The 21,182-nt window shown below is 49.8% G+C and overlaps 1 protein-coding gene across 1 annotated transcript in view; it reads right to left on the reverse strand.

Annotated features, from left to right (window-relative positions):
• Nucleotides 1–21,182, reverse strand: part of LOC107187939 (dachshund homolog 2) — a 187,287-nt gene that overhangs the window by 97,474 nt on the left and 68,631 nt on the right. Inside the window, exons 2-3 of the mRNA XM_015576147.1 lie at nt 18,423–18,571; nt 2,548–2,776 (exon numbers count right to left, since the gene is read on the reverse strand). Of these exons, the coding sequence (XP_015431633.1) occupies nt 2,548–2,776; nt 18,423–18,571 (378 nt within the window). The remainder of the gene's footprint in view (nt 1–2,547; nt 2,777–18,422; nt 18,572–21,182) is intronic.

Here is a 21,182-nt window from a genome sequence, read left to right on the forward strand (position 1 = left end):
GTGAGAATGGTACAAGGGGGGTGTGGGGGACACGAGTTGATAAGCGAATCGGTTAATTATAAGCCCTGCCACGGGATATCCTCGAGGAAAGTGGATCCGCGGAGTTGATTAAGAGTCCTCCTCCGTTCCGTCTCGTCTTTCGTTTGTCCTTTGACTCGATCAGCGCTTCGTCCCGACGACTCTCGAAACAAAAGACGCTTTGAAGTACACGCTGATTAAAAAAGACGTCGCTGGGCCACCGGAGACACTCTGGGCTAATTTGCTCTCCGACGGTGTATCGACCGTCGAAAAACGCAAGACGACCGAATACGCGGGATAAGAACAGGAAAACAGTGACGTAAAACGTTTCGGGGGCTGAGAAATCGAAGGATTCGACAGCCGAGTGGACGTAGATCGAAAGGACGTTCCGCGATGAACTAGAGCTCGCGTAGGTCGCGGGGGGTGCAAGGAGGCAAGGGCTCGGGGCTGAATTAGAGGGTGGCGATAGGGCAACGGTGGTGACGGCGGTGCGCCAGGATGGGGTTGCGTTGAATTAATCATATTCCGGTGTTTGTCGTGCCGCCCCCAGACGTAATCCGTCTTACCTCCCGATCTCTCTCGCTCTCCTCTGCCACGATAGATTTGCATTTTAATTAAAAGCAAAGCGCTGAAATCATAATGCGAAACGTGCGGCGCCGTCGCCTCCGTCGGCGTGTCGTTTCTACACGTAGAACGGCGTATAGCCACGGAAGGACCACTGTGTGTCCGCCACCGGGCGTCGGCGTTAAGAAGAATCGACGACGACGTGATTTCGCGTGCGTTGCCGTTGTTAAAATGTATCTCTGTCCTTTCCCTTCCGACGTCTATTAGGAATTCTCGAAAACTCTCCAGAGAGACTGTTCGGTGGAGAGATCGAGAAGATAGAGAAGCCGTCTCGAACGGCTAACGGCGAGAGAGTTGGGAGACGAGGCTAATTGCACCGGGCGGATATAATCGAAAATTAAGGCAAGAGCGTCTGTATCCACGAAAGCCCCCGGTGGCTCTCGGAGAGGAGTCTTAGAGAGAAGAGGGACCATCGCCCCGCACTAACAGCATCTATTAGAAACGCGTTAACAAATGCCGGGATTAGCCTCGGCGTTTACCCTCTTCCCGAGAAACACAGGAATCTCTCCTTCGATGGCTCGAGGAACCCCTTGCCTGTCCCGTTTCTCCCGATTGACTGAACGCAGGGGGTGTGGGGTAGTCGCGTAATCCGCGATATACGTCTCGAGACCGCAACGCCTCGAGGATTTACTCGTTCGGTTACTCGGAAGCGTCTACTCGCGAGAGGTACATCGAACAAGGACTAACGTGGTAAGGCTCGAAGAGATTCCTCACTTTTTTTCTACTGTCTTTGACCACTAGTGTGAAACTGGTTTCTTAGTGGTATTCAATTGTAATGTGAACAAAGGCCGGTGAAAAGAAATTCTAATCGGTAACAACATACAGTTGCGATCTTCTCTATATCCCAATTATTTTGTTCGTATCTTCGCTATTATTCACACATGGCAATTGCAATGAAGAATATTTGTACAAGTATGTATTGTACAAATAAAATTGCTGGCACAGAAAATTGATTGACACTCTAAAGAATCCTTTTCCAAATTAAAATATGCTATTTAAGAGTCTCGTGAACTAAATAAAATGATTTAGGATTTTTCTACTGTGCGACGACACGCGGAATAAGGGTGGACTCCGGTTTAGGTCGCGCGTAATTCGAGCCCCGAGTAAACGACCTACAAGGAACACGAGGCACCCAAGGAAACGGACTTCGAGCGGACTATCATCGGTCTGCTGGAAGGCAGAGAGCGCGAGAGAGAATGACAGAGAGGGAAGAAAAGATCAAGCAGTGTCGAGACCCCTTGGATTTCCACGGCTTCTCTCCGTCTCTTCAAATCCTCTTAAAGTTGTATTCTTTTGGCCTCGCCGGCCCTTCGTCGCGACCTCCCCGGGACAGGACTAGCGCGCGACTGTTCCGCGGAAGAGCTTGAAACGAGCAAATCCAATTTCCAAATCGGACAACCTATCGGTTCTCTCCCAAAATACCAATGTCTTTCTCTCCCACTACAGTAAGTCCCACTAAACGAGTCAAGCATCCGGTGGTGGGGGGATCAGAGTTGGACACAATTTTATTCGAAAAATACATAGTGAAAAGTAGAAATATCCAAAATTGTCATCCTGACTTTTATTCGTTATTCGAAACTGTTTATCTAGACCATGCGTCGGCAACCTTTGACCCGCGGGTCACCAAATAACCCATTTAATAATTTCAAGTGAGCCATTTGAGTTCCACAAATAAAGTACAATATATAAATATAAATTATAGAACATAAACATGAAACAAACACTTTGAGAAAATATAAATAATAGAGTAACAATGACCCCACGGGTCAAAGGTTGCCAACGCCTGATCTAGATAATGAATTTTCCCGTCTACGATGGGGATGCCGTCTGAACACTCATCGATTATTCACTATATCTCCAATCGCGTCCGTCTATCGTCTATACGATGTATCGAAAAAAACTTACCTCGCGAGGGCCTCCATGTTCGACATGTTCGGATTGACTTTCAACCCCTGTTCGGCCCGCGCCTGTGCCTGGGCCTGCAGGTGGTGCGGCAGACTAGCAGGCGACAGGATCGCTGTGTGTCCCGCGCCTGGATGGCCGCCCAATTGCATGAACTGCATGTGACTCAGGTGGGTGGGCGGATGATTGTAACCGTTCGCCAACAACGGCGACTTCTCCATCCTCGGGACGTCTGTAAGCAAAAAAAAAGACGGAAGGATGTTAACGTGAAGCAGGTGGAGCACAATGTGTACGGTGGTTGAACGCTGGACGAAGAGGAGCAATGGAACGTGATGTCCGTCTGTGTATCCTCGCCCGCAAATACCGAGCACATATTTACTCGAGGATTCCGCCCCGACACACCGGTGGATTTTCGGTGTTTCGAGGTCTCTACGGTGTCCCCCCTCCGGCCGATATATCTTCGTCGCGTCAACGGGATATCCCAGTTGTCGACGGGGTGGGAGGATGATCGCGGGCAAACAGCAGGACTGCGCTGGATCTCCACGATCCCTACGGAGATAGAGATGGTCCAAGTTTGCGCGCGCGCGCACGAAGTCGCCCGAACGGTCAGGAATACGGAAATCGTGATACAACCCGGAACGACGTTCTACACGGGCGAACAGGAGGTTCGACGATCGTCGAAGGAGAGCCAGGTAGACACCTCGTTTCGGGATCTCTCCAGTTCGTGGGTAAAGATGACGTCGAGGACGACATGCTATTGCGAGACGGGGATTGGGAGGATCGGTTGCGAATGGGAGGTAGAAACGGGTTGGAGGGCAGGGGTTCGGTGCAACGGGGTCGGAACGGGAGGGGGCGGGTGGGGGAAGTATTGGGGTTAGTAGGAAGGGGGTAGAAAATGATCGGTGCCTATTCATTACAAATTATCTAAATGGCAGTGATTTCGGCGGACCGGCTGGCCGTTTGACGAGTAAGTGGCGGGTTTGCTGGACCCAGTGACTGTCGGATCCCACGTGTATCCGTTCGGCCCAGTCGCCGGATCGGCCCCCGGGATGGAGCTACATACCTCGGAGCGGTTTGACAACCACTGTGGGACCCGGCCCATGACCGGCCCTAAAATTGGACTTATTACAACTTATAGAGCGCGATTTGAACGCTCCGCTCAATAACATACATTATCCCCAATCCATATGATTTAATGAAATCCCTCTAAACTCTCCACTTAGCCTCAGTACCTTCTCGCGCGTAGCTCATCCTCCCTCCCTCGCTTCATCTCCCGCCTTCGTTTTCGTATACGCGCACGCTGTGTTGCTGCTGCTGCTCTCTACCCTCGCGGCAGATTGCTACGTGTGCACAGAGATATCGAGGGAGAGAGCGAGATACGCGTACACACGCGCGAGGATACGGACGGAGAGCGAGAAAACCGAAAGATCGGCGAAGAAGAAAGATGGAGGGGTATCGACAGAGTACGGCGTGGCACGTTCCGATCGTCGGGGATACTTAAAACGCGCGTTCGACGATTTTTATAACCCCGACAATAGCTATTTGCACGGTCGCGATAGCGCTCGACGCGTCGTGATGACCGATGAAGACGTTTCGAGACGGCCGACCGAAACCGAGAGTTCAGGCGAGCGAAGCCCTCGTCCTCCCCCGTCCACGAGATTGGAATCGCAACGTAGAAAGCAGATCGTGGAAAAACGAAGAATCGCCTCCACTGGAAGAAGCATCGAAAGAGACGGGGGAGAGGATCCATCGTCGGCGGCGGTCGTCGCGAGCAAGCCCAAGAGCGAAACGCGAGGGACGATAAAACACAATTTGAGCTAAAGACCGCGCTCCTATAACTTCCCACCCTTGCGTCCGCGCGGGACGAAGCAGCACCGCCACCTCCTTGCCCCTCTCGTGGCTGATGAGGTGACAACCCATAATTATACAGACCGCTTTCTGTCTGGCCTGACTGCAGTGGCATGCAGAGGAGAGAGGCCTCCATCATCCACCTCTCTGCCTCCTCCCTCCCCACCCCCTCGACGCCCTTTAGCTCGGTGGTTCCTTCTTCGTTCAACTTCTTCATCCTCTTCCCTTCTCCCGTGATCTCCGAGCCCTTCTGACCGCGCGCATTCTCTCCCGCGGTGTCCCTCTTCCACCTCGTCCGCCTCTCTATCGCTCCTTCCACTACACTCTCGTCGTATCTGCGGATCTCGCTTTTTCTCTGGTTATCCTTCGCTCACCTCCGCCTCTTCTTTCCTCTCTTTCGTCCACGAGGTTTCTCGGATCCAGCCAGGTCCCGACTTCCCGAGCTCGCTTAATAACGATACGAGTGTTTTCTCTCGCATGGAACGAACGTGTGGAGGAGGGAGGGAGGGAACAGAGATGGAGAAGAAGAAGAAGAAGAAGCGAAATCGAAGGAAGAAGAGCGTAGGGGGCGGAGGTGGGCCAGCGACCCGTGGAGAGAGAGAGAGAGAGAGAGAGAGAACGGTCACCTAAACCCTCGTGTGTGCCCGTAGGAGAAGGACGAGACCGCGCTACTTCTTTTCTCTGGTGTTAATTACAAAACGCGAGAATAAATTGCCGGGCTAAATGAGCGTTCCGGTGAGTCTGCCCATCTTTCTTTCTCTATATCTCCCTCTAGCTCTTCGTTTCCCGTCGTGTTCGCTTGCGCGTTCACGGACAGACAGATGAATGGAAGCCGAGAGAGCCGTCTACACACAGGTGGAATTTGTTATGCGTCGCGAGCACGAGTCCAGACTTTCCTCGTGCCGACTGCCGTGGCGACGGACAGCTGGAAACCGCCTCGAAAAAGATAATGTTACGAAGGCCCCGCGAGCCAGAACCCCGTAAGAGACGCGACTGACAGAGAAGGAGAGAGTGAGAGAGAGGGGGGTTGAACAGAGATGAAGGTAGGACCGCGAATGCACCCGGAATATTCCCTTCGATGTTCGCCCTGAGGATAAACGGTATACCCGTAGAGAATCCCTCCTTTTCCTTTGTACTTTTTTTTTTATTTTTTCCTTAGCCCTGGCGCTTGGTCGGCCGCAAAGACGAAGAAACGCGGCCCCCGCGCGCTCCCTTGCTCGAGTGACCACCACCAAACGGTGGGGAAACGGTGAAATTATTTGGAAAATTTGCCCTTTGTCCGCGGAGATCCTCCCCGGGGGCCCGAAGCATACTCTCTCTTACGTCCCCATTGTTCTTACCAAGCGACGAAGAAATCGACGGAGCAACCATCCGACGTAGTACACCATACAACTAGTCTCCGTTTCGCGCGTTATTTGCACTTCGCCGTGTATATGTTTACCCTCGACACCGACTCCTCTCGAAACCCTTGGATTTAACCCTCGAACACCGACCCTCCGACTACGGCCGATGACATCCGTGGCCCTTTAAGTACCTACCAACGCCACCCACCCCGACGTTCTTTCTTCTCCCCCCACCTTCTCCACCTACCCCCTTTTTCTTTCCAGATCTACAACGTCGTCTTCGACGTTCTCCACGGGCCATCTCCGTCCAACGATTCGATCCTGATCGGGAGCAGTTGTCTCGCGGTACCACGCGGGCGAGAATCGCGCCGTTAGCCCAAGCCCTCGTGTGTGCGTGCACGTGTGCACGTCCCGTTCCAACATTGTTACGCGACGTGTATTGGTACATAAACACGAGACGGGAAACACAGTTTCGCGCAGGAGGAATCCGGTTTTTCAAGTAATCGAGAGAGTCGAGAAGCCGGCCAAGCAGGCAGGCAGGCAGGCAGGCAAGGCGAAGCAGGCAGGCAGGCAAGCAGGCAGACAGGCAGGCGGGCAGCCATCGAGATAGCTCCCTGCGCCCAGTCTGGAAAGAACCGAGGAGAGAGTGGATGCCATGGGTATGTGTACACCTCCTCGCTCCTCCTTCGTTCGCTGTTCTTCTTTCCTCGCTTTACTCTTTTACCACACCCATTCTTCTTAATCGCTCGACCGGGGCCCTAGTATCTCTCCGCGTATTGAGACGTACGTCGCTGTCTCGCGGTTCCGCACCAATACCGCCCGTTCGTACAGTTATTACACGATACTCTTCGAGGTTTTCCAGCTTTCAGCTCGAGACGTTAGCTGTATCGTTCGAGACCCCTTTGATGAAGTTGGCATTTGCGTGGAGGCCTAACGTTGGGATTGTTTTTCCGAAAGGACTCAACTATCGTTGCTTCGAGAACCTCTGTCACGATCCATTTCACGTTGCAACTTTTGTCGGAGGATTGTACGTCACCTTGGTTAACCTTTTTGGCTGCTTATTGGTTTCGAGATTTCCGTCAGAGTGTGCTGTTGACGCCTACGTAGCCCGTTGACCGATATCCCTACACTGACTGTTGGTGATGTGCTTTCGTAACAATGACTGCTACAAAGTGCTTATTATTTGCATGATTTGCAAGAACTGTTGCGACTACTGTTACCGGTGCAGCTAGGAATTTTCTGCAATGGTTATCGCTGATAAAAATGTTTGCTGTTCCTAACGTCGATCTCGGTTAGATAGCTGTCTGCTACGCACGGTTTACGTTGGAATCTGCTGTAGCGAAAAGATTAACCGACTGGACGCAAAAAGAGATAGTAGAGCATAGTTTCCCAACCTTTGTAGGCCCACTGTCGCCTTTCCAAAATTTTCTTTGTTAGCGCCCTCTTCGAGGGAAGTGAATCTTAAAAAGTTAAATTGAAAATCAGAAAAAATAACTAGAACGCCCCCTCGGATCTCCTCAGAGCCCACTTTGGGAACCTGTGTGATTGAGCTACTCGAAATCTCTCGTGATAGGAATCATCACTCTATCCAAATCTGGAAGTATACAAACCATAAAGCCAGATACACACTGGTGGTCAACGATGTCAGATCATGATCAATCTGAATTTAGACTATATATCTCTCGCCTTGGATTACATGTGAGTGATAAAGAAATGCTGCCCGATTTGACGTGATCTAACCATTACATGTGACCGCTAAGTGAAAATGTCTGATCTTATCGAAGCCACTCAATGATTCACAGAAGGTCTGATTTACGCCTCCCGATGTTTGTTCGAAAGGAACAGGGACAGGACGAGGATCGAGAATATTGAGACGTAAGCCGCCACCGCCACGTCGTGCCGCGCAACGAGGGTGGAGAAAGAGTTAAGATACGACCAATCTTTCCTCGCGAAACATCCTAACGACGATAAGCAGGAAACCGTTTCCTCAGCCCTCCTTTTGGACGTTCTCTCCCGTTCATCTCAACCCTCTCCGCGAAAGGTTCCACGTCTCTCTAACACGTGTCCTCCCTCCTCGTCGGCCCGTTGCCTACCTACCACGCGTCGTCTCGCGAAAGAACGGTCCCGAGTATTTGTTCTTCCACGGTCTTCCTCCACGGATACGAGCATCATCCGAGGGCAGTAAACCTTTTGATATATAGTCGAAGGTTTTTAGAGTTCTGTCAGCCACGCCCACAATCAGCCTTAGTATTATTTACACTCCCGGTGGTTTGTAGTCGGTTGTGTCCCGCTTCCACGTTCCCGGTTCGTCTGGCTCGGTTTTTTACTCGTTTCCGCGTGCTCTTCTTGTTTCGTCCTGGTGAACGCGCTCGCGAGCGGCTCTCCTCTCTTGGCATCGTCATCGTCCTCGCTCGAGCGTCGATGCCTTCGTGTTTTTCCAGCGAAGGCGATCCGCCACGTTTTTCTCCCGAAGGCACGGCTAGCTAGCTCCTCTTCTCGATACACAAATTCCAGGCTGGAAGACGACCATTTCGCTCCATCTCTCGAAATCTACAGAGGGCTGCATCCCCCCGCGAAATTATCTATTCCGAGCGAGGTCTGTTATAATACGCGATCGCGCGCATAGCCTTGGGGGGTGTGGGCCCCTCAGATTTCGGATTTCGCCTCTTCTCTCTCTCGAAGCACGCAACGCACGAGAACGGAGCAACAACCATCGGTCCACCCGAAGAGAAAGGGACGCATATTTTATTTCGAAAATGATGATGATACGCACGAAACCTTTCCTCCCCCTCCGTCCGCCCGCCCGCTTGCCGTCCTTCGGTTTTATCGCCGCGATTCGCCTTCGGTGAACTCTTTTCTTCGGGCCCTGTGTCTCCCTTCTCTCTCCTTTCCTGTCTCGCCGCAGTTTTATTTCGGAATCCCTTCGCTGCTCCCGAGTCACGAAGAGTGGCGCCGATCGTTCGTCTCTCGCCTCCGCTCTGTCTCTGTGAACGTCGTCAGCTTTTGCGAACCGAGTTCTGTACTCGTGGATGACAAGTTTCGAGGTCGGAGTATACGTATATTTCTTGTTTCTCGGTGAAGTTACGGTGTCGTTGCGTGTTTCTGCTCGAAGTCGAGTTGAATACAGTCTTCGATGCAGGTTACTCTACTTTTTATCGATTCTTCGCTTAATTCTAAAGGAAAGCTGGACCTGTCATTTACGTGTTCCAGTCTGGATACTCTATATACCAGCGGTGGGCAAACCTTGTCAGGATAGGAGCCATGTATCTACCAGTACTAGAACCTTTTTTTGTCCCGATGTTGCAAGTCTAGATACGGATTTCTTGACCCAATTAATCGAATAATAATAAAATAATGAAAATAAAATTGATAACATAGATTTCTTTTTAGGTACCACATCATTTAAGTGTAAACTATTTCAATTAATTCAATAATGTGTATAATAGCGTATCATGATATTGTAAATATTCATTGTATCGGACCATGTCCGTCTATTCTAAATAAATAATAATGTATCACCTATCAGCTATTGGAACGATATTAAATTATGAGTTAAAAAATATCATATGTGTATGTAGTGTGTACAAAAGGTTATAAAACAAAAATGTATTAGTTTTAGATATCTAAAGGTTTAAAGGAAGGCTCTCAAAGCTGCATTGCCATCTTTCCCAAACTTTTGTATTAATAATCTATAATAGTAGTATGTATCAATAGCATAATATTTTATTTCAATGGCTCTTGAACATTAGAACGTATACGAAAGTATTATACGTAGCTCTTATTATCGAAGAACCTGTCCTCTATACCGTCTTCGCTCGAGAAGAATCCAGGCTTCCATCGCTATTTTCTTGTTTCCCTCGCATTTCCCCTGTTTAATTTTCAAGCCTCCCCTAAAACAGCCCCGATTCCCCGTTCCAACAACGATTAACCATTCAATAGCCACCCCCGTATCACCCCGACGAAATAATTCATTAATTGGCAAACTTTATAATATTGACACGTGGACCGTTATTTCCCACGGGCGCAACGAACGCGGGCGCGTTCACCGTTATTGTTATTCCTAATGAAAACGAAGATGCGTAAAGGGTCGATGGAAAAAATAAAGGGTAGGAGGAAAAGGGAGAGTGGGATGGAGAAAGAAGAGATGTAACAGCGAAAAACTGTACGCGATCGGACGTGGCGGTGACCGAGTCGAAAAATCGATGTCGAGGCACTAATCTCGAAGGTAAATCTTTCCCCAGCGGGCTAATCAAAACCGAGGATCGAGCCCCGGGGCCCTGTATTTCGTAGCCATCTGCCCGACGGGGCCGAGGCCGGAGGCCGCGATGCAATAGTCCGTTTGCGCGAGCGTTCGTTCGCTCGTCGGTCGGGGTCGATACTTTTTCACGTGCTCGTAACATCGGTTAATCCTCTGCATAAACATTGTATTGTATTTCGCCGGGGATGCTCCCATTATATCATATTTTGTTATTAATATCTTCCGACTGGCTGGGCCCAGAAGCCGGGGACCGGGGCACTTTTGTGCATCGCCGATGGTATATACGTATAAGCCCGCCGGTGCCTCTCGCCTGCGTCGCATGGGACAGAACGATCGTGAACCGGGGAGGAGAGACGAGGAGGGACGTAGAATCGAGCGAGGGAGGGTGGAGAAAGGTTTCTGAAAAAGAACGATGGAAAGAGAGAGACAGATAGAATGGAGGCTCTCGATACCGGTTCCCTTTATCGTACAATGCCTACCGGGATTTTTTTATTATCCACGAACCTAGCCAGCGTCGATTTCGCACGATCCTGCCTACGAATCGAAGCCCGAATTCTAGAGCATCCAGAGGGTTCAGGAGTAATCGAGAAGATACAGAGACGACGTGGGTAATCTGTGATTTCAGGATCGCTGTTGGAAGAGCTGTTGGGAAAGCAACCCCGATGAATTACTAGAAGAATCATTAGAAGAGTAAGGCTCGTATGGACGACACGATTTATTGTACAAGTTGCATAGAGATAGTTGGGCAGAAAATTGTCACTGTCAGATGATTCCCCAACCATATGTAATGCCGCGATCCACAAAATAATTGGAAATCGACGTACGAGACACGCGATCTCAGTGTCCAAATTCGGGACTTCTACCGAAATGTAAAATACCGGTATTATACTGGTATTTTCGGTTGTACATTCGTCCTATATAACCCTATACAAGCCCTACCCTTATAGAAACCGAAAAAATACCGGTATGTATTTCGGTTTTCGGTAATATATCGGTTCCGATATAACTTCGATGGCATAATACCGGTATCAAAATCATACCGGTTTAAGTCCCTAATCCAAACACAGCTTTCCAGCCCCAAAATACCAACAAGTACATCGTAAGAAAACGAAGACGGAAGAGATCGAATCGTCTGAAAGAGGATGTTAACATCGCAAAACCGTCGGATCGGGAGGCGCCGAAAAGAGACAGAGATCCAACGGCGAGAAACAAGCGGAGAAGATGCGTGTGCGTGTGTGTATGCCGACGAGGGGAGACGGTGTTACAATCCCACTGATGGTACAAGCAGTTAAACGTTCGCCAAGTTTTTACGGTCGCGTTTTAACGGGCGGCCCGGCCCGTAGTATGCGCGTATACGCGACGGGGAATTCGAGCGTCGAGCGATTTAGAGCGGGAGAGCCCCTCTCCGATACGTCCCGACGCTGTGCGTGGCGACCACCGTTCGCGCTTTTCAGCTCGGACGAGAATCGGAAATGAAAAGAAAATAAATAGCCGGCTAAAAAACCGCGGCTCGTTTGCGCCGTGTACACGCGTAACCAGGACCTTTGACATGCGGCCGTGTAAACGAGCAGCAAACCAGCCCTCGAAATGTAGACATTTACCCGGTTTTCGAGGGGGACAGAGAGTTTCCACTGGCAGAAAACAAGCCACGATCCGTGGTGTCGGTTTTCATTTCCCTCGCGCGCTTTTTTTTTTTTTTTCTCGCGTCCTGCCACCCCTTGCCACCCCTTTCGCTCTATCTTTGTTTATCCAACATCGAGTTTGGTCGTTCGTGCACCCTCTCTCGGTCGCACCACTCGCGTGTTTTTTCCCTCCATTATTCCAAGCACTTCCGAGGTTCGTTTGTTGGTCACGAGGGCCCCGTGTGGAGCAAATTATAAAAATACCCGCGGAAACGAGACGAGAGGGTGGGAGAGTCAGCGGTAGCGGACGGACGGACAAAGCGGCCCGCTCGTTGATTCGCGAGTTAATTGAGCGGCGCGGCACTCGCCGGCCCGCTAACGAGTAAATTGTTGACTACCACCGACGCCCGTGCCCGCGCGAACACTGCCTGCGTCGCCACTGCTTCGTTCCCTCCTCTGCCCGCCATCTCCATCGTCCGACGCCGTGAACGGACACACACGCACGCAAACTGGGGAAATTAGTACAGATTTTTGGAGCAATTAGCCTCGGTTTTCACCGCAGGAAATTGCCGTCACTCGACGGTTAAAAAGCGTCGGTGGATCATCATCCGAGCTGTGTTTATCAACCGCGGGCCGGCCTTCCACAACGTGTGTCCTCTTCTTTTCGATACGCGAGCCACCAGACAGGGGGAGAATCGTAAAGGTACGTGGAGAAGGAGAGAAAGAGAGAGACAGTAGCCTCGGCGAAATAAAACGGCCGATGAAACACCGAGTGGACACCGTCGTAATTAAGTCGTTCAGTCGAAACGGAGCATATCGAGAGAGAGAGAGAGAGAGAGAGAGAGAGAGAGAGAGAGAAGGAAAGATGGTGGTCGACCAACCGAACGAGAGAGAGGGGCGAATTTTATGACGGCACGGCGAGCGTAGGACGCGCGCGTCAGCTTGCTCGCGGCGAGGGCAGACGGGCAGAGACCGTGTGCTCTGTGTTGCGTTGTGTGTAAACGTGAACGTTGTTTTATGCACGAGCTGCCGGGGAAAACGAGACCGCGAAACCGTACGGGACCGTCGACCGAACACGGCCGAATAACGAGCGTATTTGTAGCACTCGACGGTTTCGAGTTCGGACCCGCGAAAACAGCCTGTGGTGTATCCCCCACCCTTGGATTTCGTGTCCCAGGCGTTAAACTCGCCGCCAATTCTCATCCTCACCCCCTTCGAACATCCCCGCGGGGAGGCTCCAAGCGGCCACTTTTTTTCTCCCGCGTGTCGCTTCTTAACGTCTTCATTTGGCCGGAGCATGCGAGGGTCCTCCACTCTCGTCGCCCCGCCGCTGCGGCAAAAACCCGGCGAAACGCGAAAATTCCTTGGTCCCGGCTTGATTTACGGCCTCGTGCCACGCAGAACAGTGTTGCAACCCGAGCGGGGGCTTAATTCGAGGGGACTTTGTTGCTTTCGGGACTACAACGTTCGCTTCTCTCTTCTCTCTCTCTCTGTCTCTTTTTTATCCTGAACGTCCTGAAACTTTTCGCTTCCCTGGGGTTCAAATTGCTCGTGATTTCAAATTCGGAACGTTGGATTAAATTTATGGCTCGAGTATAAATCAAGCTCCGCTCTTCTTTTACGGATTCGTTTGGGTTCAGATTCATTGAAGAAGCTACGATCTGTATTTTTCTTGTCCTGTGTTGGACAATAGGGCGAAGTTCATAATGAATGTAGAGTAGGCCGTACATGATCAGACGGCTTCCGAGATTTGAATGTTTCGTTTTGCTCGTTGAGTCTCGCGAGACCGTTTCTGAGACTGTGATACACACTGTGAAGTTTATTAACCCTCGTAAGTTCCTCATTTTCCCAACTTAATTTCTTTCTCAATGTCAAATTGACCCAGATAAATCGTTAAGTTTGCAAATTCTTCAAAGTAAAAATCACGAAGCATAATCTAAATTTACCTACACAGAATAACGTCATTTTTTAGGAGAAAACTGTGTCAAATTGACACAAGGGACGGATGGGGGTTAAAGTCGTCGTTATTTTCACGATCTTGGTCCCACAGTCCTTGCTTTCGTTTGCCGACGGAAACGGCAACGGTGACGCAGCGAATTAATTTCGCCGTAAGCTCGTCGGAAAATTGAGTTTTCGCGAGCCACGCGGAGACCGGAGGACAGGATCGATGGCTGGGGACGTGTCCATTCGGTGTAACTAACATTCTGTAATACTCTGTATGCGTGTCGTTGTAACGTGGTCCCCGTAATAATCTCGGGCCGACGTTATTATCGCTTTAATCGCGAGGATTATTTCACTTTCGCGTCAAATCTCCTCTCGGTTTTGGCTTCGGTTTCGGCCTCTCCCTCGATGCCCGAGAGAGAGAGAGAGAGAAATCCTGGTGTCCGGCCCGCGCGTAATTTCTGACCGCAGGCTGAAAATTCCACGTAACCCAGTGGTTCTCGTCCCCTGGTCCCCAGGATTCTTCGAAATTCACCCGAACCAGAAGCATTGCTCGTGTTTCCTGGACAAGAATCTCTGCACAACCACTGAGCAAAATACACACAGGATCCTCCTTGTTTTCCGCCGTAGAGACTCGCGTCCCTTGGCCACGGATTCGTTAATTTACTTCGCGCGCGGATATACGATCCAGGTCCGTATTTCGACCGCAAATTCGCGGCTTCTCCCTAGGCGTGCACTCCTCCGGCAGCGATAATATCGTGGAATTTCGTGGACAATTCGAGGGAACAGATTTAGAGAAAACTCTCATTTAGGGAAGATTCTCTGTGTGTTGATACAACGTTCATTACGGTACCGACATCCTCGACATTGTGGAATTGAGGGGTTCAGTGGAAAGGAGACTACATCTACATCGGTTTTGAATTTTTTTTTGTATCCTCTACAAACTCTAACCCTATTTTAAATAGAGAATCTCCGATAGAGAATCAGAGAGAAGAGACGTATCTTGTATATGTTGTTCGTTAATGTCATACAGTTTTATTAATAAACATTGTTCAGTATAAGCTATCATATATATTCAATAAATATTGTAACAGTATTGTGAAGTGTGCACCTCTTCCACTAAACTCTTCAATTATCAATAGGTGTAACAAAACGAGGTATTAAAGCGTGAACATAAGAGTGCAAGGCTCTAATTTCGATGATCCTTGTTATTACGTGGCTACCGCGGAATCGGTTTTTTTTGTCGATCGATCGATCGCCCCCGAAAGCGTGAAAATTGTCGCGGGCAGGAACAGGAGGCCTCGGAGTATCGGTCGATGGCACGATACCGAACCGACCGACGCGACGCCGACATTGGTCCCCCCAACCCCTATTAATCGAGAGGTTTTATTGGTGCACACGAGCCAGCCGCGTTGGCTGACCTACGACCGGCAACGGTTAATCAATGCTTTTATGAACATTCGCTCGTCGGCACGGAGCGTCGTTGCAAACCACCCCCGCTACCCACTCGAAAACGCCTCTCTCTCTTATTCTCTCTTGCATACCTACTAGGATAGATTCTTCTGTACAGGGGGTGTTCGATTCGATTTTTCGGAAAGTCGATTCCCTTGGGTAACACGTCACTGGCATGTACAATATATACACTGACGGATAAAATTGTGGGACCAGGTCTGATAATTAAAGAAAGGGGTGAATATTATTCTACACAGAATTATCGAAGGTAACGTGTTATAACTGATGGGAAGTGATTTGTATGTGTATTAAATTTGTAAGTTTCATTTTAACGAGTTACTGTTCCACCAATCATGGACTCTGGTCCCATACTTTTAGCTGTAAAAATCACGTGACAATAAACCACGACATTGGTGTACATACACTGTCCTACAGTGTCACGACAACAGAAGTCTTAATGTATGTGTTACACATAGCAGTGGTGTCTTCGATCTGGAATCGAACATCCCTACTCTGCAGTGCAACGATTACAATAACCGCGACACATTTCCGCTTCGATATCGGAAGTTTCCGTTCCAGAGACACGCGAGAGTGTTCCGTTGCTCGCGAGACGGAAAATTCACCAGTGATTCTGTCCCCTTCGCCAACCGTGCGTAAACGCCCGATACCTGGATAATTTACTTAGTTTACGCATTAATGTACGTTTCGCTATGCATTAGGTCATATAATATAAATTGCGGCCGGCCAATTTGATTAATGCTATTTCGGTAATCGATGCATTAAATAATTACGAGTGCGAGAGAGTGTATAGAGCACGGGGGGGGGGGGGGGGGGGAGCTAGTTCGCGAGGTCCAAGAGAATAGTTTCCATCGGAAAACGATCGACGTAAGCCGGCGAAAAAGGCGCGAGGAACGCGCGCGCAAGCTTTTTCCCATCGAGGTCCCGTCGTTGCACGCGACGAGCACACGTCTGCTAAGCCTGCCAACCCCCTTTTGCTCTCTTCCCAACCCTCCACCGCCATACCGTTCACCCTCTTCCCTCCCGATCCCCCGTGGGCTATTTATTTTTCTCATCGGTTTTAATTTCGTAGAGACAACATAGATGCGTATCGGCCGTCCGCGGCCGCTGCGTGCAGCTACATATACCACCAAGGCCATTGTGCGCAGCCATTGTGCACCGTACGTCCCGAATGGATGTTACGCCGCTGCTATCGGGATCGGATCTCCGCTCGTTCAGTTTATTAATTGCGTTATAGCAAGTGTGTAGTGGTTCAAATTGAAAAAAAAATCCCCGGGTACAAAGAGACTCTCCCGGTATCTTCCGTATTCTCCTTTACTCTTTGGATCCTGCTTTGTCGTTCTTCCTTCCGTTTTTCAGGTGCAATTCGAGTAGAGTCTAATATTAGGGGATGTTTTTCACCACCAGGAACTCGTGGAAGGACCCTTTAAACGTAATCCCCTTAAAAAAAATTGTCATTTAATCAAGAGGAGTCGAATGCACTCTGTCTTCGATGCAGATCGACTGCGAACTGTACCGTAATTATTAGGAAAGGTTCCGAAAGGGTCGCGAGAGCAACGCGCCCCGATCAATCGTACGAGGAATGGCGGCCTCGGAATCGTTAAAACAATTATACAATTACCGCGGGCTCGTAATTAATTGGCCGGCCGTTTCTACCCCGGGCCTCGTGCAGTCGGGCGGTAGCGCGCAAACCGAAACCGGACGCGCTCTCGCACTCGTCCGCGCGGTATTAATTCATTAACGTACCCGCCGTCAAACGTGTATTTGCCCGTAAAATTGAACCCGGTTGCGCGAGCGCGCCGCGTGTTCGCGATTATTTGCTTAGCCAATTGCCGGCCAACGATCCTCCACAGCTGGGGGAGGGTGGTCACTATGATATTCCACCTGATTTTCAGGGGGTAGGTCTCTGATATCGAGAATTACTACCCCCCGCCCCACCCCCCAACGATTGGAACCGTCTCAAGGGTGATGACGAGGAGAAATAGAGAGAGAGAAGGGAGGGGGGTTGGGGGTTCAAACAGATATCCTGGTATCGGCAACCGCCAACCGCTGCCCGCAACACGACGGTGCAGTTGCAGTTAATTTGCTCACTCCAAGTGTGTTTGATTCCCCTAATTAATTGATCGGTAGGGTCACCGAGAGACTCTGCGCGTATATACGGATGGCAGTAATCAAGTACGTGCCCCTGGTGGTACCGGAGCTACGCGCTGCTACCACGCTTCGCGGACGAATAACCTGCTCTCGACTACCCGCTGAACGTCTTTCCACGATTGTTGATGTTGCCCGAGGCCACGAACCAACCCCTTCTTTCGAATGGAACCGCGATTAATTTTTGCGAGCTACGGATTATGTTACCGATCAACCACCGTAAAACCATTAAATTACCTTCTAAAATTATCGAATATGCCGCCGTACTCTGCCAAAACAATATGTTTAATTATAATTGATCGAACATGCATACTCAATTGCATTAATCGCGACCCATATCGGATTCCAACCTCATCGCATCTTTTTCCAAACTGTTCACGGCTCCGAATTCGTACTTTCCGAACCTCGATGTCCCAATCATCCGGCAACTATCCTTACGGCTGCTTAAATAACCGGGACCGACGGGATCGGGCAACACTGCCATGAAATCCATGTCATTTCCATAAAACTCGCGGCACGGCGATGGAGATCGTGGGCTTACAGCTAGTAAAATACTATGGAACATCGGGAGACGCGCCTGAACACCGCGAATGGCTCTGGAAAGTCGTTCGCAGGCTCGTAACCGGAATCGTAATGACGTGGCGGCGGACGATCTCGAGCCGGTCCCAGATCGATCGAGACTGGTGACGCCACGCTGTTCGTCCAGCGATCGAGAAAAGTATATATTTACGAGACAATGTATATGTTTACCGAGTGTAGTGTATAACTGTAAGTCAATTTCGTCTCACTACCGTCGTACAGGCATACAAAGCTTCATTTTCATCCTAATATTTAGCCAACCGAATGAAAAGATCCAATTTTGAAGTAAGTAAATAGAGATCTACCACTTTTTCCTTAGCGACGCGTTGCCTATTGTTTCGTACATAAACTAATCTGTTTCGAACGTTAACACACTTTTAAAAAATACTAAAACACGTTACATCTACTCTTACAACGACGATTAAAATGTTCTGACAATACATTTTCTCAGATCTTTTGCACCTGTTATTACGATAGGAAAGTGAAGAAATTAGTCAATTTCCAAATTTCTAAATTTTCAAATGTTTTTCACGTTTATCCACCGATCGAAGCAAATATGCGTTTATCGGCGGTAGGTCTACTGTTAATGTAACTTTTCTGTACAAAATGGCTACGTCCAAATAAATAAATAAAAGGATGACGGACACACACACATACACGCACGCTTACCCAAATGCCCGTTCTCGTAGTAATCCCCGTTGTCCATTCTGTGCTTCTTCAACGAGTGCTGGGGATGGTGACCGGTCGCCGCGGCCAGGTGGCTGGCTGCTAGGCTCAGACCGACGGAGGCCCTCTTCGGTGGTCTTCCTGGCCTGGAGCTGTACAGTGGTAGAGAGTTACTGTGGTTAGAGACACCTGTCATCGAGGTAACGTCTTACCCCGATCCGCGTGCTCGCGACGTGTGCACACGTCGTGAGTAGAATCGACTCGCGAGAAAAGACCTGGTCCTTTTTAACGATTCCCTTAGACACTGATAAACTTTTGGAGTACACCGTCGACCAATGGATCGTGGTGGACATCGTTTGTAAGGGTTTCGACGGTCTTTTCTCGCGATTCGTTCGGTCGCATCGGCCGGTCTGGGTTACGGGTCCAGGCCTCGATACGAAGGGAGGAACCAGGGTACACGGCAGAGGAGGATACTCGATCACCGAGTTCTCTGAGCCGCGGCCTAGGAGCGTCGTCGATTAGTTTACGAGCCAGAGCGCGCTGGTTTCGAGAACTGGTTCTACACGGGCGACCCGGCACGGAGGCAGCGAAAATTCACGATTAGCGTGCGCGGTGCGTTGTCGCGAGGCGAAAGTGTCCACGAGTTACGGAGATACGGGCTAATACGTAGTGACGGTGCCGCGATAAACCTAATAGAGGGGAAGATAAAGGAGCGCGTGGGACGACAAAACGCGCGAAATAGGCTGAGCATTTGCGTAAGTTATCGTCACGAGAACTTTATGATCCTCGTCAGAGGCGTCTGTCTCAAGAGGCAACCGTGGGGCCCCGGAACAACGGGTCGGTATCCCCACCGGAAATCGGGTTCCCACTGTTCTCAGCGGGTCAAGAATGAGAGCTCGAGATGAAACGTTTTTTTACCGAATTATAACAGAGTCTCGAAGGACTCGAAGCTATTCAAGAAGGTAGAGCAGTGTATAGACCCCAACGTAGAATACGAAAAATCGAAGGCAACTATTCTGAACGTACCCTATACTCACTCACACACACACATACATACACCGTGAAGTGTGAATGTACGCATTCCCGCGTGATTGAAGCTTTTACTCTCGCCGAGGAAACGCCTGAAACACGTTGTTCCCGCGGCCAGGATATCTTTTCCCTCGGTCCCGATATAGCGCCCTGGCGCCTTTCAGTGTCTCTCAAGCGAAATTCGTCCTCCGCGAGCATGCCGATCCACGGACATAATATCTTCTTTAATTCTCGGAGATCCTCTCAAGCTGTCCGGTACTAAGCGTGTCGTGTCTAGCGAACGACATTGACGCTCCATAAAGCAATCGAGGGGAGGCCAAAAAATCGAAGCCCCCAGTAAGGTTAAAAACGAGTTTTCCCCGATATTTTATATCCAGACACGCCGCCCCGAAGAGAATCCTCGCCGTCGGTTGAGCATCTCTGGCTCCGGTAAGCGAGCAATCTCATAGTAGTCAGGACAGATTTGTAAATCTAATTTTTCATCCCGTCTTTCTGCCTGCCCTCTCGCTCTTCGCCTCCTTCGTTGCTCCACCGTTCTACTCCCCTCCACCCTTCGTCGTTCGGTGTGCTCTCTTTCCTCTCTCGATCCATCGGATCCCTCTCGATCTCTCGTTCACGGTTCCACTGGCGCCCTCCCACTCCCAGTCCTCTTTGCGTTCCTCCTCGTTCTTCGTGGCCCGTTCCCGTCACCCTCTCTCGCTCTCCCACACCTCCCACCCCCTTTCCGCCCTTGTCTCTCCTCCTCCTCAGTCTTTTCCGCCGCCTTCTCTCACGCACGAGATCTCCAGACGATTCTCAGACGGCCGGTTTATACGGCGTTGATCTCTTAAACCGCTTAGCTTCGGGTTACACCGAAAACAAGAACGCACTCTCGGAACGCTTAGACCCCGCATAATACGTACTTGTTTGCGTATACGGGGTTCCGCCGAGCGGGAATAAGAAAAGCCGCGGCGACGGACCGAGATCGACGCGATCACGGGCGGCCTCCTAAGCGATCGTCTCTTGTCGATCCGTCGTGGTGATCGACGCTACGAATGGACGTAAGAAGCAACCCCCCTAGAGTCTAGAGCACAGCTTCCCAAACTTTTTCGACTAACCGCCCCCTTTTAAAAATTCTTCTTTTCCTTAGCGCCCCCTACGGCTAAACTATATCTGTTATAAAAATTTCCAAGTCCAGTTGTGCGTTTAATCTTTGAATCTTAAAAAGTTAGACTGAAAATAAAGACATCGAAATAACTAGAATGCCCCCCTAGATCTCGTCAGTGCCCACCGGTGGGCGATAGCGACCACTTTGGGAACCTATGGTCTAGAGAAAGAGTTTTGAATAGGGAATCAAAGATAAAAAAAAAGTACTTCATCATTTGTAATCGTTTAAACGTGGAATTTCCAATTTTTATAATCCATCGAGGATTTACTGTACTTCGTAGCGATAAAGCATAAATTTCACTCGATCGGACTAATTTCTTACCGGTCGATATACCTCACTCGATCGTTATCATTTTACAAATATTCCAAATGCCTACACACGAACACTCCACGAATAAATCTTCTCGTTTCGTCGAGAATCCAAAGGTCTCCTAGTCTAGAATGAGAGAGTATGTACGAAACATTCCTCGCGTTGGCGGTCGATCGACCGAGACGTAATTCTCGGAGGGAAAATCGCGCGCGGATATCGAGAAAGCCGAGTTGCGAAATCTCGCGTCCGGGGCGCCCGATAAAGTCGAAGCCGTGTAA

Source organism: Dufourea novaeangliae, unplaced genomic scaffold (assembly GCF_001272555.1).
Source record: "Dufourea novaeangliae isolate 0120121106 unplaced genomic scaffold, ASM127255v1 scaffold120, whole genome shotgun sequence".
NCBI classification, from domain to species: Eukaryota; Metazoa; Arthropoda; class Insecta; order Hymenoptera; family Halictidae; genus Dufourea; species Dufourea novaeangliae.